The sequence below is a fragment of the Branchiostoma belcheri genome, unplaced genomic scaffold (assembly GCF_001625305.1).
Source record: "Branchiostoma belcheri isolate BF01 breed outbred unplaced genomic scaffold, Haploidv18h27 scaffold105, whole genome shotgun sequence".
Lineage (NCBI taxonomy): Eukaryota > Metazoa > Chordata > Leptocardii > Amphioxiformes > Branchiostomatidae > Branchiostoma > Branchiostoma belcheri.
Window position 1 is genome coordinate 228,853 of NW_017802436.1, and position 11,810 is coordinate 240,662.

Genomic DNA, 11,810 nt, shown 5'->3' on the forward strand with positions numbered 1-11,810 from the left:
CATCCATCCATCCATCCATCCATCCATCCATCCATCCATCCCCCCTTCCCTCCCTCCTTCCCTCCCTCCTACCTGCTAAACTCCTCGTCAGTCATTATAAACATGAAGGAGTCCAGAAGTTTGCGGAAGTCGTTTCTGGTGATGCTCTGAGACTTCGTTTCGTCCATCTTAAGGAACGTTTCTTGGAGGTCCTGCAGAGGGCAACACAACAATTTTATTTTTAATTTTGTGTCAGAAGCTTCTGAGACATGGGCTGTGACAGTAGAAGACATGAAGAGACTGGCACGGAGCGACAGGGCCATGTTGTAAGATGGATGTGCTCCAGGAAACTGGCAGATTGCCAGTCAACTGAACAGCTATATGTCTGCGGCTTGGAGTCCATAACATCCGGGACACAGTTAGACTGACCCAGTGAGGCTGGCCCATCACCCTACATTGAACTGCGAAGGGGGCCGACATCGTCTACCAGCTACCTTTGACCCAGTGTTGACGTCACACTTCTAAGAAGCCACTTGATGATGATGAGCTTCACTGGGTCAGTCTACTGAGGAAGACCAGAATGACAGGTCGAAAGCTCTAGGTGAGAGAATTTTTTTGCGTTGGACCAAAAGTTTTAACTTTAAACAAGAAAGGTTTAACTATTAAGATAGTGTCTTACATTGAATCCCTCCCTGAGCTTGGTCCTCAGCTGTTCCTCCACCTCCTCAGCAGACATGTACCGCACGTTGGTGCTGTTGACCCGGTGGTTCCCCGACCGAAGGATGTCTGATGCCGGGCCACCGTGTCTGAAAAAATGTCAGGCACTCGTTAAAAAGTAAAAGTAATCTCGAAAGTGAAGGTGATCTTAAAATTTTGCGATGAAGTCTGTGTTTGGAGAAGAAGAAGAAGAGAAAGAAGAAGGAACTGAGCTAAAACAAGATGATTTCCTTTTGTGGAGGTAAACATAATTGAAACTCTTGGTCTCCAAAAGCAGGGATGAAGTCTGTGTTTGGAGAAGAAGAAGAAACTGAGCTAAAACAAGATGTTTTCATCTGTGAAGGTAAACATAACTAACTCCTGTCCTCACCTTCTGTCCTCGAAGGCAGCGATGAAGTCTGTGTACTGGAGGAAGCCGTTGAAAAAGCCGAGTCTGGTACAGAGGCTGTTAAACTGACTCGGGTCCATAAACATGCCGTTATCCTCCAGGATCTAACAACAAAAGGAAAAAACAATTGGGGAAACTTTAAAACAAAAGGCAGGGCTCGAAATACTGGGTGCATAGGCACCTTTAAGTGCACCCAAATTTGGAGCTTTGCACGTATTTTTTTTCTGTGGGTGCACCAGTGCACCTAAATATTTTAGTACTAGGTATTTTTGTTCATATCAAATGTATAATAGTCTGCAGGATATTCTTGGCATCTAAGTTTACATGTTGTAGTACATGTTTAAGAGTTTGAAGTTAGCCCCCATTTCAGATTCAAGCAGTAAGAACTGTGAATAGGTTTTGTTTTATATGGTGCTCCCAAAAAAAATTTGTGCACCTAATTTTTTAGGTTGGGTGCACCAGTGCACTTATTCCCAAAAATGAATTTCGAGCCCTCACTCAGAGAGGTGAGCAGGACAACAGTCTACCTAGTCCATAAACATCCCGTTATCCTCCTGGATCTAACGACAAAAGGAAAGAAAACAAATTCCTGATTTTTTTCATGGTACTTTTATGTTCACTGTTTTCACTGTCGTTCACAGTGAAGTTATCATTACAGTTAACAAATAATTATTGGACTTTCTTTTTCCTGCACCTGTCGCCTCCGTGAATATATAGTTCCGTTGACATGTCCATTTTTCTCAGACCGTGAAATTTTGCTACCGTGAACATAAAAAAGTAAATTATAGTATTTTGACAATATGAAGTTAGTAGTAGTAGGTAGCAATAGACTGGTTTATTAGGTCTTAGCACAAGACATACATGGCTGCTGGCTGCTCTGCTTTTTGTGGAGAGGACGAAAGAAATGAAGCGGGTGAATCTGTGAACCAGCAAAATGAAATTGGTGTGGCCTTAGAGTAAAACTGTAGAAACAAGTCCCAAGATGATTCCTTTATTTTCTGGGTGGTACCCTTAAAGCCAGCCCAGGGCCCTTCAAGTAACCATTTTCAGAAATTTGTCAGAACTTGTGTCCATATGTGTTGTTTTAACGATCAGTATGTACTAGACATGAAATGACTAGAATATTAGCTTTGAAAAATTGGGTTTCAAAGCCCTAAAAACTGCCTTGGATGCCTTTAATGTCTTAAGACATTGTAAGAAACTCACATGTCTGAAGTCTTTCTTGGAGACCCTGCCGCGCCCTGTCTTGTCGTAGCGGAGAAACGTCTTGCGGATCTGCACATCCTTCTGAGACATCTGATCCTGGAGCTTAAGGATCACTTCATCCGCAGTCATCTTAGACGTTCTTCTGGCCGCGTTCTTCTCAATGTCATTAATTCTGTAAGCAGATAGCAATCAATCAATTCAAATCAAGTCGATCAATCCGTCAGTCAATCAGGAAATCCATCAATCTGGCAATCAACCAATCGATAAATCAGATTGTTCGATCAATCGATTGAACAACTGATCAATCAACCAATCAATTAATCAATCAATCAACTTTTGTTCTCAATAAAAATAATGAATTTTTCCTCTAATTTATGTGCACTTTGTGTCACAACAAGAATGGTGATTCAGAAAAGATGGTAGGATTACCTTTTAACAATGCCCTGTCAGGTCAGTCACTTAGAACTATGTTTAGAAGGTTTTGGTTGGGCTTTAAGATACAAATCTTAAGTTCTAAGACTCTGTAGCTCCTTACCTGAGGTTCTGGTCGCTCCTTCTGCGCTCCTCCCGAGCGTAACTCTCCTCGTGAACCTGAGTGCTCAGGCCCTGAAGGTCACCCGGCTTTGCGTCGACGCCAAGCTTCGCCAGAAACTCTCCGAACGCGATGTTCCCGTGAACATTCTCCTGGCAGCCTCGCCACATCCTGGGAAAACAAGAGAAAAATTTAACTATTATCGGGGCAATCTTTTGTATTAAGGTCAGATTGGAGACACTTTACAGGCCTGAGTAAAGAGACTCTGTATCTGACAGGTTCACATTGCATTGCAGCACAGGTGTCACTGCTATAAGTTGTGCTGCAATGCAATTTGAACCTTTACTCATTTACTCATTCATCACACTGCATTGCAGCACAGCTGTCGATGATTTTAGTTTGTAAAATGTAACCAAACTTCTAAACTCACTTCTCAAAGTGTTCGTCGGATACGGGCAGCCCAAAGGTGTCCAGGATCCGCCGTAGTTCCCTCCGTGTGATGGTTCCGGTAGCGTCAGGGTCGAACGACTGGTACATGCCCAGCATTGCGTTCCAGTTTTCGGTCAGTTTCTCCCGAAGGATGTCCTCGACCGTGTCCCAGGCGAGGATGGCTGGAGGCTGCTGAGCGTTGAACTTGTGTGTGGAGAACAGCCACTTGTGCGCCTCCTAGTGGGGGCAAATGGAAGTGCAAGTGATGAGTTTTTAATTTTTTAATATACCTTTATTGTACTACATTCATGCCACGACGGGCTAGGTACAGGTCAAGACTTAACAGACACATAACAAACGTATGTAGAAAAGTGGAGACAAAAGATACACTGCTTGACTTAGACATACATACATAAGGAACATACAAGGGTACTATACTAGGCTAATACAAAGTGTTCTAGTTACTGAGCTAATACAAAGTGGTCAACTTCTTCTCGCTTTTTTGTACAGTGGAAAATGTGGGAACAGATCATGTTTGTGATACAGGGTTTGTCTAGATGCATTTAGTGTAACTTGTGTGTGGAGAACAGCCACTTGTGAGCCTCCTAGTGGGGGGATGCGGAAGTGCAAGTGTTGAATATTTGCTACTGTACTGTATGATTACAACTAGAAACTTTACATTTGCAAAGGAAATGCATGAGGTTTACCTTCACAATTGGTCTAGCCTCTGTTTATTATTACTCAAATACATTCATTATATAATATGAAGTGAGCAACCCCTCCAGTTCTGTCCTGCTACATAATGTAACCCAACACCACAAGCTAACTGCTACAGCACCAGTTACCATGGTGACAAATATCTACTCAGTTCAGCTCATTGACTTTATTTGTTTGGAGAAAAAGAAGAAGAAGAAAGCAATCAAAATCAAATTCTAAAAGCTTGACAAAACTTGACGTCCATTGAAAAGTGAAAGTTCTTGAATTGCTCACCACTTTCTCCTGAGGCTCAAAGAGGTCCAGGAACTTCTTGTAGCTGATGAATCCTTCGTGCAGGGGGTCTAAGATGATCATCAATTCCTTAAACTGCTCGTCTGTCATCCGGAAGGTGAAACTCTCGATGATCTTACGAAGTTCCTTACGGGATACCTTCCCATCTCGATCCTGAAGAGACAGTTTTTAGCAAGCAATCTTAAATATAAGTCTTCATCACAAAAAGGTGAAAGATTGATGAACAATCTTAGATCATCGGACCACAAGAGAAGTTTGGTAAACATTTAACTAGTAAGAGGGTGGGTGGTGGTCTTGAGTTGGTTGAGTAGGGTTTAAGGGAAAGGTGTAGAAAGGCCGGATTGTAGAAGAATCATACTTACATCATCGAAAACAAGGAAAGCCAGTTTTGATGATTGAGTAGGAATAGAGTTAGGTTTAGGGCTAGGCTAGGGTTACTAGACAGGCTGGACTAGAGGATTCTGTCATTATAGAAGACAAGAAAAACTTTTAGAGTAGAGTTAGTGAAAGGGTTTAGAAAGGTTGAATTGTAGCAGAAACTCTTTGATAGTTTGGGAAAGGGTTGGACTATAGAAGAAACAGATACTTACATCATCAAAGACGAGAAAAGTCTATCTGGTGGTACAGAAGGGCTTAGGGAAAGGGTATAGAAAGGCTGTACTGAAGAAGAATCAGATTACTTCTTACATCATGGAAAACAAGGAAAGCCAGTTTTGATGATTGAGTAGGAATAGAGTTAGATTTAGGTTTAGGCTAGGCTAGGGTTACAAGACAGGCTGGACTAGAGGATTCTGTCATAGAAGACAAGAAAAACTTGTTTGATGGTTAGAGTAGAGTTAGGGAAAGGGTTTAAAAAGGCTGGATTGTAGAAGAATCACTACATCATCAAAAACAAGGAATGCCTGTTTGATAGTTGAGTAGAATTTAAGGGAAAGGGATCAGAAAGGCCAAATTGTAGCAGAAACTCTTTGATAGTTTGGAAAAGGGCCGGTCTGTAGAAGAAACAGATACTTACATCATCGAAGACCAGGAAAGCCTGTTTAATGGTTGAGTAGCCGTCCAGAATGTGTTTCCTCAACTTCTCGATGATGTCAGAAATGTGCGGGGAGCCCTCAGCCTCTCGGATTGGGTTCACTCTGCAAGGGGAGAATACTTCGTTAGGACACAATAATTAATTAATATATATAATCAACGCTAATTCTTGTGCAGCTTGGATTTTTAACCCTTGTCCTGAAGGCATTTTTTACACAATATTTTTAGATAATTTCATGTCTTAATTAGACCCCAAACTTTTTTTGCTCTGCAGTGGCGTAGTTACTTCTGCATTTGTTGTGTTTCGCTGCGGTGTGATTGTGTTGTACGAGAAATACCCCCAATCTTACCTATACACTGGGTATTATATAGATGGTACTGTATGACTATTGTGCAGAACAACAATTGTTGGGCTCCGCAGGACAAGGGTTATAAAAGTATGAAGTATGCTGTCAGCTGGAAGATCAACAAATAACTCAATAAAGTTCAGTTCATTCATTCATATCAAACATGCAGAGATGTGACTTTCATTCTTCTTCACAAGGCAGTGCAGTGGCCATGCACCTTGGAAAGGCAACCTGACAGTACTACCAACAAGTAAATACAAACAAACAAACAAACAAACATGTGTGTACTGACTTCCTATTTGCCTCAGGTTTGATGGGGATGGTTTGCTCATTGCACATGACTTTCATTCTACTTCACAAGGCAGTGCAGTGGCCATGCACCTTGGAAAGTACTACCAACAAGTAAACACAAACAAACAAACAAACAAACGTGTGTACTGACTTCCTGTTGGCCTCCGGTTTGATGGGGATGGTCTGCCCGTTGCCGTCTGCCTGCGGGTCCTGGAACTTTTCCAGAAAATGTTCCCACGGGACCTTCCCCGACGCCTTGATACGCAACCTGCCAACAAAGTTCAGTTTTATCTTTCATTTTTATTTTTTTATGCTCCAACATGTAAATACAAGACGTGGTGACGGCACACTCAAGTTTATTCAACTTATATTACTGTTGTCACCAACATAGGGGACAATACAATACTCATTTTCACCTGAGCGGAGTGAGGAAAGTCGTGTTAAGTGCCTTTCCAAAGGGCACAAGGTCGGTGGCATGTCAGAACTTGAACCCAGGACCTCAGTATTCTGATTGGTTTGAACTGACCACGCTAACACCGATTGGTCAGTTTGAATCTGTGGAAGGCTGTGATTGATTTGATTTGATTTGATTTGGCTGCTGACCTGTCCATCAACTGGGCAAAGATCTGACCAACAAATTGAATCAGGATTTTGAAGCATTCTGATTGGTTTGAACTGGCGCCGCGCCGCGTGCCTGCGAAGCTGGTATGTTACGCCGAAAGGCGGTTATACCGGCTATACAGATACAGATACAGAACTGACCACCTCAACACTGATTGGTCAGTTTGAATCTTCGGAAGGCTGTGATTGGCCAGTTTGAATCTGTGAAAGGCTGTGATTGGCTGCTTACCTGTCCATCAGCTGAGCGAAGAGCTGATCAGACATGGGGATGGTGAAGTGCACCAGGACAGACTTCAGGTCCTCTATACTGATGTAGCCACTGTTGGTGGCATCGAATGCCAGGAAAGCCTTCTTCACGTTGGTGTAGTTGGTCTTCATCTGTAGAAATACAAAGAAGTATGTTATTAATTTGCCTAGATGGAAACACACAGGATTACATTCTCTTTCTCTCTATATATAACATCTGTGTCCATAATATCACCAGGGTCCATAATATCGCCACCTTGAGAAACAGTGTGCTTAAAGATATTTTTACTGCAACATACCCTAGGTTTGTACATTTGATGTGTGCAGGAGTGCATACCAAAAGTATGTTGCAGTAAAAATATCTGTAAGCACACTATTTCTCAACACTGGGGGTTAGATGTGCTTGCACCAAGTGCAAGTCTTTTTTTGAAGCAAACTTTTTGGATGCCTTTCCTAGTGAAGTGCCAACCAAAACCTCTAACTGAGAGGGAAATGCGTGTTAATTATTACTTATGTCAATAAACAACATCAAGAAAAACAACATCATAAGAAAAGCCTTCTTCACATTCGTGTAGTTACTCTTCATTTGTAGACATGGAAACACATAGGATTACATTGACAAACTTAAGGTAAACAAATGAATAGTCAGAAAAGCTCTCTTAAACAATCTCTTCTGTCTTTAATTTTCATTTGAAGAAATACAGGAAAGTTTCGTCTGAACTCTTTTTCCCTGTCCTTGGTGCTGAAGGGCTGTTGTGATACAGAACAAATTTTCCGTTACACAGAATTGTTCTTACTGGACGGAAACTACTGTATAAAAGTAACCATAACATTGAAATAGGATCTCATTAGATGCATTTTGTTGGTCCCTGTCCTTCCACTGCCTTTTACATTGTACCTCCCCAACTGAAGTCAGGTACCATTTTTTAAGTGCATTGAGGAAAGTAGTGTAAAGTGCTTTTCTAAAGAACACGATGTCTTGCCAGGAATGCCAGGAATCTAACCTGTTAATATATTGTTATCATGTCCGCTATAGCCTAACAACTTTGCTATTCACGGCCACATACAATTGACAGGGCTTTACCCAAGCAATGAAGCAAGGGTGCTCCCCCCTCTACCTAAAATCCTAGCACCTCTCCTATAATGTTCAAATCTAGGGTTTTCTCAAAGTATTTTCATGAAAATTCACAGTTTTTTTTGGGATATCACCCAATTAGGGAGTACCTCTCCTCCCAAAATTTCTGGGGAGACCCCTGATTGAACTGATGACTTGAAGGAACTTTGTTATAAAAAACGACTCCCTTACCTTCTTGCGGAGTTCTTTCTCGATCTGTTCGAAGGTCATCCCCTCCACGACCTTGTCAGTTTTCTGCTGCAGAGCCTGCTTCGCAACCTGCTTCTTCCTCTCCTCCTCCACCTGCTGCCAGTTCAGCGCTGCAGCCAATCACAGAAGGGCATTAGGGAAACAGGGAATCTCATTGGCTGGTTACAACTCTGATAAGCCAATCACAGAAGGCATGAGTAACTTCTGCAATTTCATTGGCTAATGAAAAACTCTAATCAGCCAATCATGGTTCCACATTGAACTTAGACATCAACCCACAGGACAGAGGACAAGGCTGCCATCAAGCCTCAGTATTGCTGTGCAAGCACGTCTAACCCTCGGAAAATGGGGAACAACAGACGATAAACTGGACAGTGAGTGAGTGATCACTTACCCAGCATAGTGGAGTCTGGTGCGACAGCGTTGTGCTTGTGTACGTACACTCCCAGTCTTCTCAGGAACTCTGTATACTCCACTACTCCTGTGTGCTGGAAGTCATATCTGTGCCACAGTCTGCAGAGGGAAAAACAATGATTTTAACCTTATATGGCTGTGTTGAAGTTTACCGGAAAATTCTTTGCATTCATGCATTCCTGGAAAGTTCTTTACATTTTATTCTGGCAAGGTCTTTGAAACTTAGAAACTGTGTGAACCATTGGTACATACTTTCCCATCATTGTCCCCAAATTATTGAAAATCATTAAGACCAGTGTAACTGTTGAAAGGATGACTAGTTAGTTATCAATTAATGACCTAACTCATTAGAATAGCTGGTTAGTTATCGAGTTGATTGACTTACTTATCAAACTGCTGGTCAGTCATCCTGAAGCAGTAATTCTCCAGGACTTTTCTCAGTTCGTGTCTCTGGATTTTCCCGTCTCGGTTGTAGTCGAACAGACGACAGGCTTTTACAAAGTTCTTCAGGTTCCCTCCAATCTGAGCAGGGAAAAATATGATCATAGTAGTAATTAGAAAAGTAACAATTGCAAAGCAAATGCATAATCTTCTGAAAATAGCTTCATCAGGTTGGTAAAAAGTAAAAAATAGCAAGTCGACCCCAGTGATGAACCGGGACGAGGGGGAGTACAAGCTCAGCCACATTTTGGATTGCGTTCTCAGTCAGAAAATCCAAGCAGAACTCCAGTCAGAAGCTCTGAGGAAGGTGTCTGATGGACACCAAAGCGTAAGGTTAATATCTTGGTTGACTGTAAAAGAAAACTCTTGTATCCAAATCCATCGTGTTTACCTTCACATATGGCCTGCTCTGCTAATTCTAACTCAAACACATTTTCATTCGATATGGTCAGGAGTCTAAATCCCTCCTACTATAAAATTGCAACATGATGTAACCCAACACTACCCATGACCTTGACCTTACCTTGTCCTTGAGTTCCCTCTCCAGTTTGTCCACGCTGACCTCCATGGGTGACCTTGACTGGTTGTACTTGTGGATTCCACTCAGCCACTTGGCAGCGTCCTTCCCGGAAGTTTCTTTCCCGTAAAACTTTTCCAGGAAGTCAGTGTAGCGGACTGTACCATTTGGGTTCAGCTGGCACTGTGGGGGGGGGTGGATAAGAAAGGCATAATTAGAATTAGAATGTTCCTCCTAGAATATTCTATTTTCTATGTATTGTATTATTATAGTATTTTATAACTACCTTTGTAGAAAAATGATGGAGAGGGCGGGCGAAAAGAATAAAAACAGGCCTAGGCATCCTATTATGGCCCAAAATGGTAGGATAGGAGCCATGAAGTCAACACACCAGGCTGGTTCAAAATTTAAACAATGAATCTTGAACTTTTAATGATACCACTGCATTGAAAGATGGAATAAATGTAACAACTAGGAAGAAAAGGACTGTTTTCAACTGTTCAGGGCAAAATATGAGCAATTTTTGCAGTTGATTCTGAATTTTTTTTTCAAATCAGAAAAAAATGAAGCGGGCAAATCCGTTAAATTGGTGTGGCCTAATTGGCCTGAAACAAATAATACAATGTAAATAAGTAAATAAATAGAAGTTTTGAGTTTACCTTGGCCAGGATGGCTTCAAACTGGTCCGTTGTGAGGGGGAAGCAAAATGTCTCAAGCACGCGACGAAACTCCCCCTTCGTGATGTTCAGCGACTGGTCCACATCATACGTCTGGAACGCCTGCGTGGATTTAAAAAAAGACTTAGTCTTTATTGTCTGTTGTCATTTACAGTCTTAAAAATGGCCTCTTTGCATTCTTATTACAAAATAATATTAATAGTAAATAGTAAAAGTGTTTAGTTTTCCCACACTGTTTGTGCTTACAGTGATAGTCACCCTGTCAGATTATTTCTGATATATATGGAGGCCCGCATGCCCTTTTCCGTAGAGCGTTATCGGACGTTTTAATTCTACGTAGAGCGTAGACGGACTGCTCCAATATTTTTGCGTAGAGCGTATTCAGCGGTTTAATTCTTCGTAAAGAGTTGTAGCCACTTGGAATTTATCGTAAAGCGTAATCGAGAGGTTTCCAAATTCAGCGTAGAGCAGTGGTCGAAATACTTTTTTTCAGTGCTCTGCAATATTGCAGAAGAGTCAAAATTTCGTCCTGCAATTTGGAAACACTTTCTGCAACTACACAAGCCCCCATATTACAACCTTCTGAAACCAATAATGCCTATTCTTACATCATATATATATAACGTTAACGGTAATAGTTATAGCTTTGTAAATCTGTAGCATTACTGAAATTCTTCAAAATATCAATCTTTTAAATATGTTCGGACCGTAAAACTTTATCGGTCCGGTCCAAAAAAACCGAAACGTCGGTGGACCGGTTTTTTGACCGGAACAAAAATCCATATTTGTTGTTACTGAATAACTGATGATCACTACATACAAAGAAGCCTGCCAGGAAAATGAAAATCCAGCCTTCAAATAAAAGAAGTTTACCTTAGTCTCCGTCTCTCTCATTTTGCAACAATATTTTCCCGTATTTTGCTACCGATAGTCATCTAGAAATCATAAAGGACAAGTCTACGGGCCGTGCTTGGTTCGGATCGAGCCGAAAATCAGATTTTACACCATATGGTCACAATGTGATGCACGTAAATTTTCACTCGAAATGAGAAATTAACGCCCAACAAAACGGACCATTAGGTTCCCAGTGCTGTATTTCTCTTTTGTTCATGTGATCAACTTGTTTTCTTTGCTTGAATCGTGCAAAATACCAAGGAAAACATCGAAATTTCGGCAAATTAATGCCGAGGCGAGTGTGGGTTTTCGGAGGAGCCATGTTTCCTTTGCCGTGTTGCCTGCTGGGAAATGCTCAGCGAAAACTGCCGAAAATTTACGAGGCAGTTGTCGGGTCCTCCCGGGAGACGAAATCTAACATCGGAAAATGGCGAGTGCCCATATTTGGTTATCGTCGCCTTTCGTCGCCTTGTCGAAATCGTTCAACTTTGACCCCAAATTCCCTTATATGGGACCATTACAGTCTGCTGAAAAACGCCGGCAGGTTCGTGCGGCGCAGGTTTTCGATCTATTCACAGCGCCACTGCTTTGCTAATTGAAAACTATTGAATCCGGAGCCTATTTTTCCTTCTGCAAAATTGCAGATTGTAAGATTTTTCTTCTGCAATCTTGAAAATCTATCTGCAAATTGCAGACTGCAGACGGGTATTTCGAACACTGAAACGTGATTTTTAAATATTACATTCG

The 11,810-nt window shown here is 41.6% G+C and overlaps 1 protein-coding gene across 1 annotated transcript in view; it reads right to left on the reverse strand.

The window, feature by feature from the left end:
- LOC109477153 (EF-hand calcium-binding domain-containing protein 6-like) overlaps window positions 1-11,810 on the reverse strand; it is a 31,292-nt gene that overhangs the window by 11,424 nt on the left and 8,058 nt on the right. Inside the window, exons 4-18 of the mRNA XM_019778215.1 lie at window positions 10,152-10,271; window positions 9,499-9,675; window positions 8,920-9,056; window positions 8,515-8,633; window positions 8,103-8,230; window positions 6,780-6,928; window positions 6,081-6,197; window positions 5,275-5,395; window positions 4,242-4,412; window positions 3,253-3,488; window positions 2,826-2,993; window positions 2,291-2,462; window positions 1,067-1,188; window positions 659-785; window positions 73-191 (exon numbers count right to left, since the gene is read on the reverse strand). Coding sequence (XP_019633774.1) covers window positions 73-191; window positions 659-785; window positions 1,067-1,188; window positions 2,291-2,462; window positions 2,826-2,993; window positions 3,253-3,488; window positions 4,242-4,412; window positions 5,275-5,395; window positions 6,081-6,197; window positions 6,780-6,928; window positions 8,103-8,230; window positions 8,515-8,633; window positions 8,920-9,056; window positions 9,499-9,675; window positions 10,152-10,271 — 2,183 coding nt within the window. The remainder of the gene's footprint in view (window positions 1-72; window positions 192-658; window positions 786-1,066; window positions 1,189-2,290; window positions 2,463-2,825; window positions 2,994-3,252; window positions 3,489-4,241; window positions 4,413-5,274; window positions 5,396-6,080; window positions 6,198-6,779; window positions 6,929-8,102; window positions 8,231-8,514; window positions 8,634-8,919; window positions 9,057-9,498; window positions 9,676-10,151; window positions 10,272-11,810) is intronic.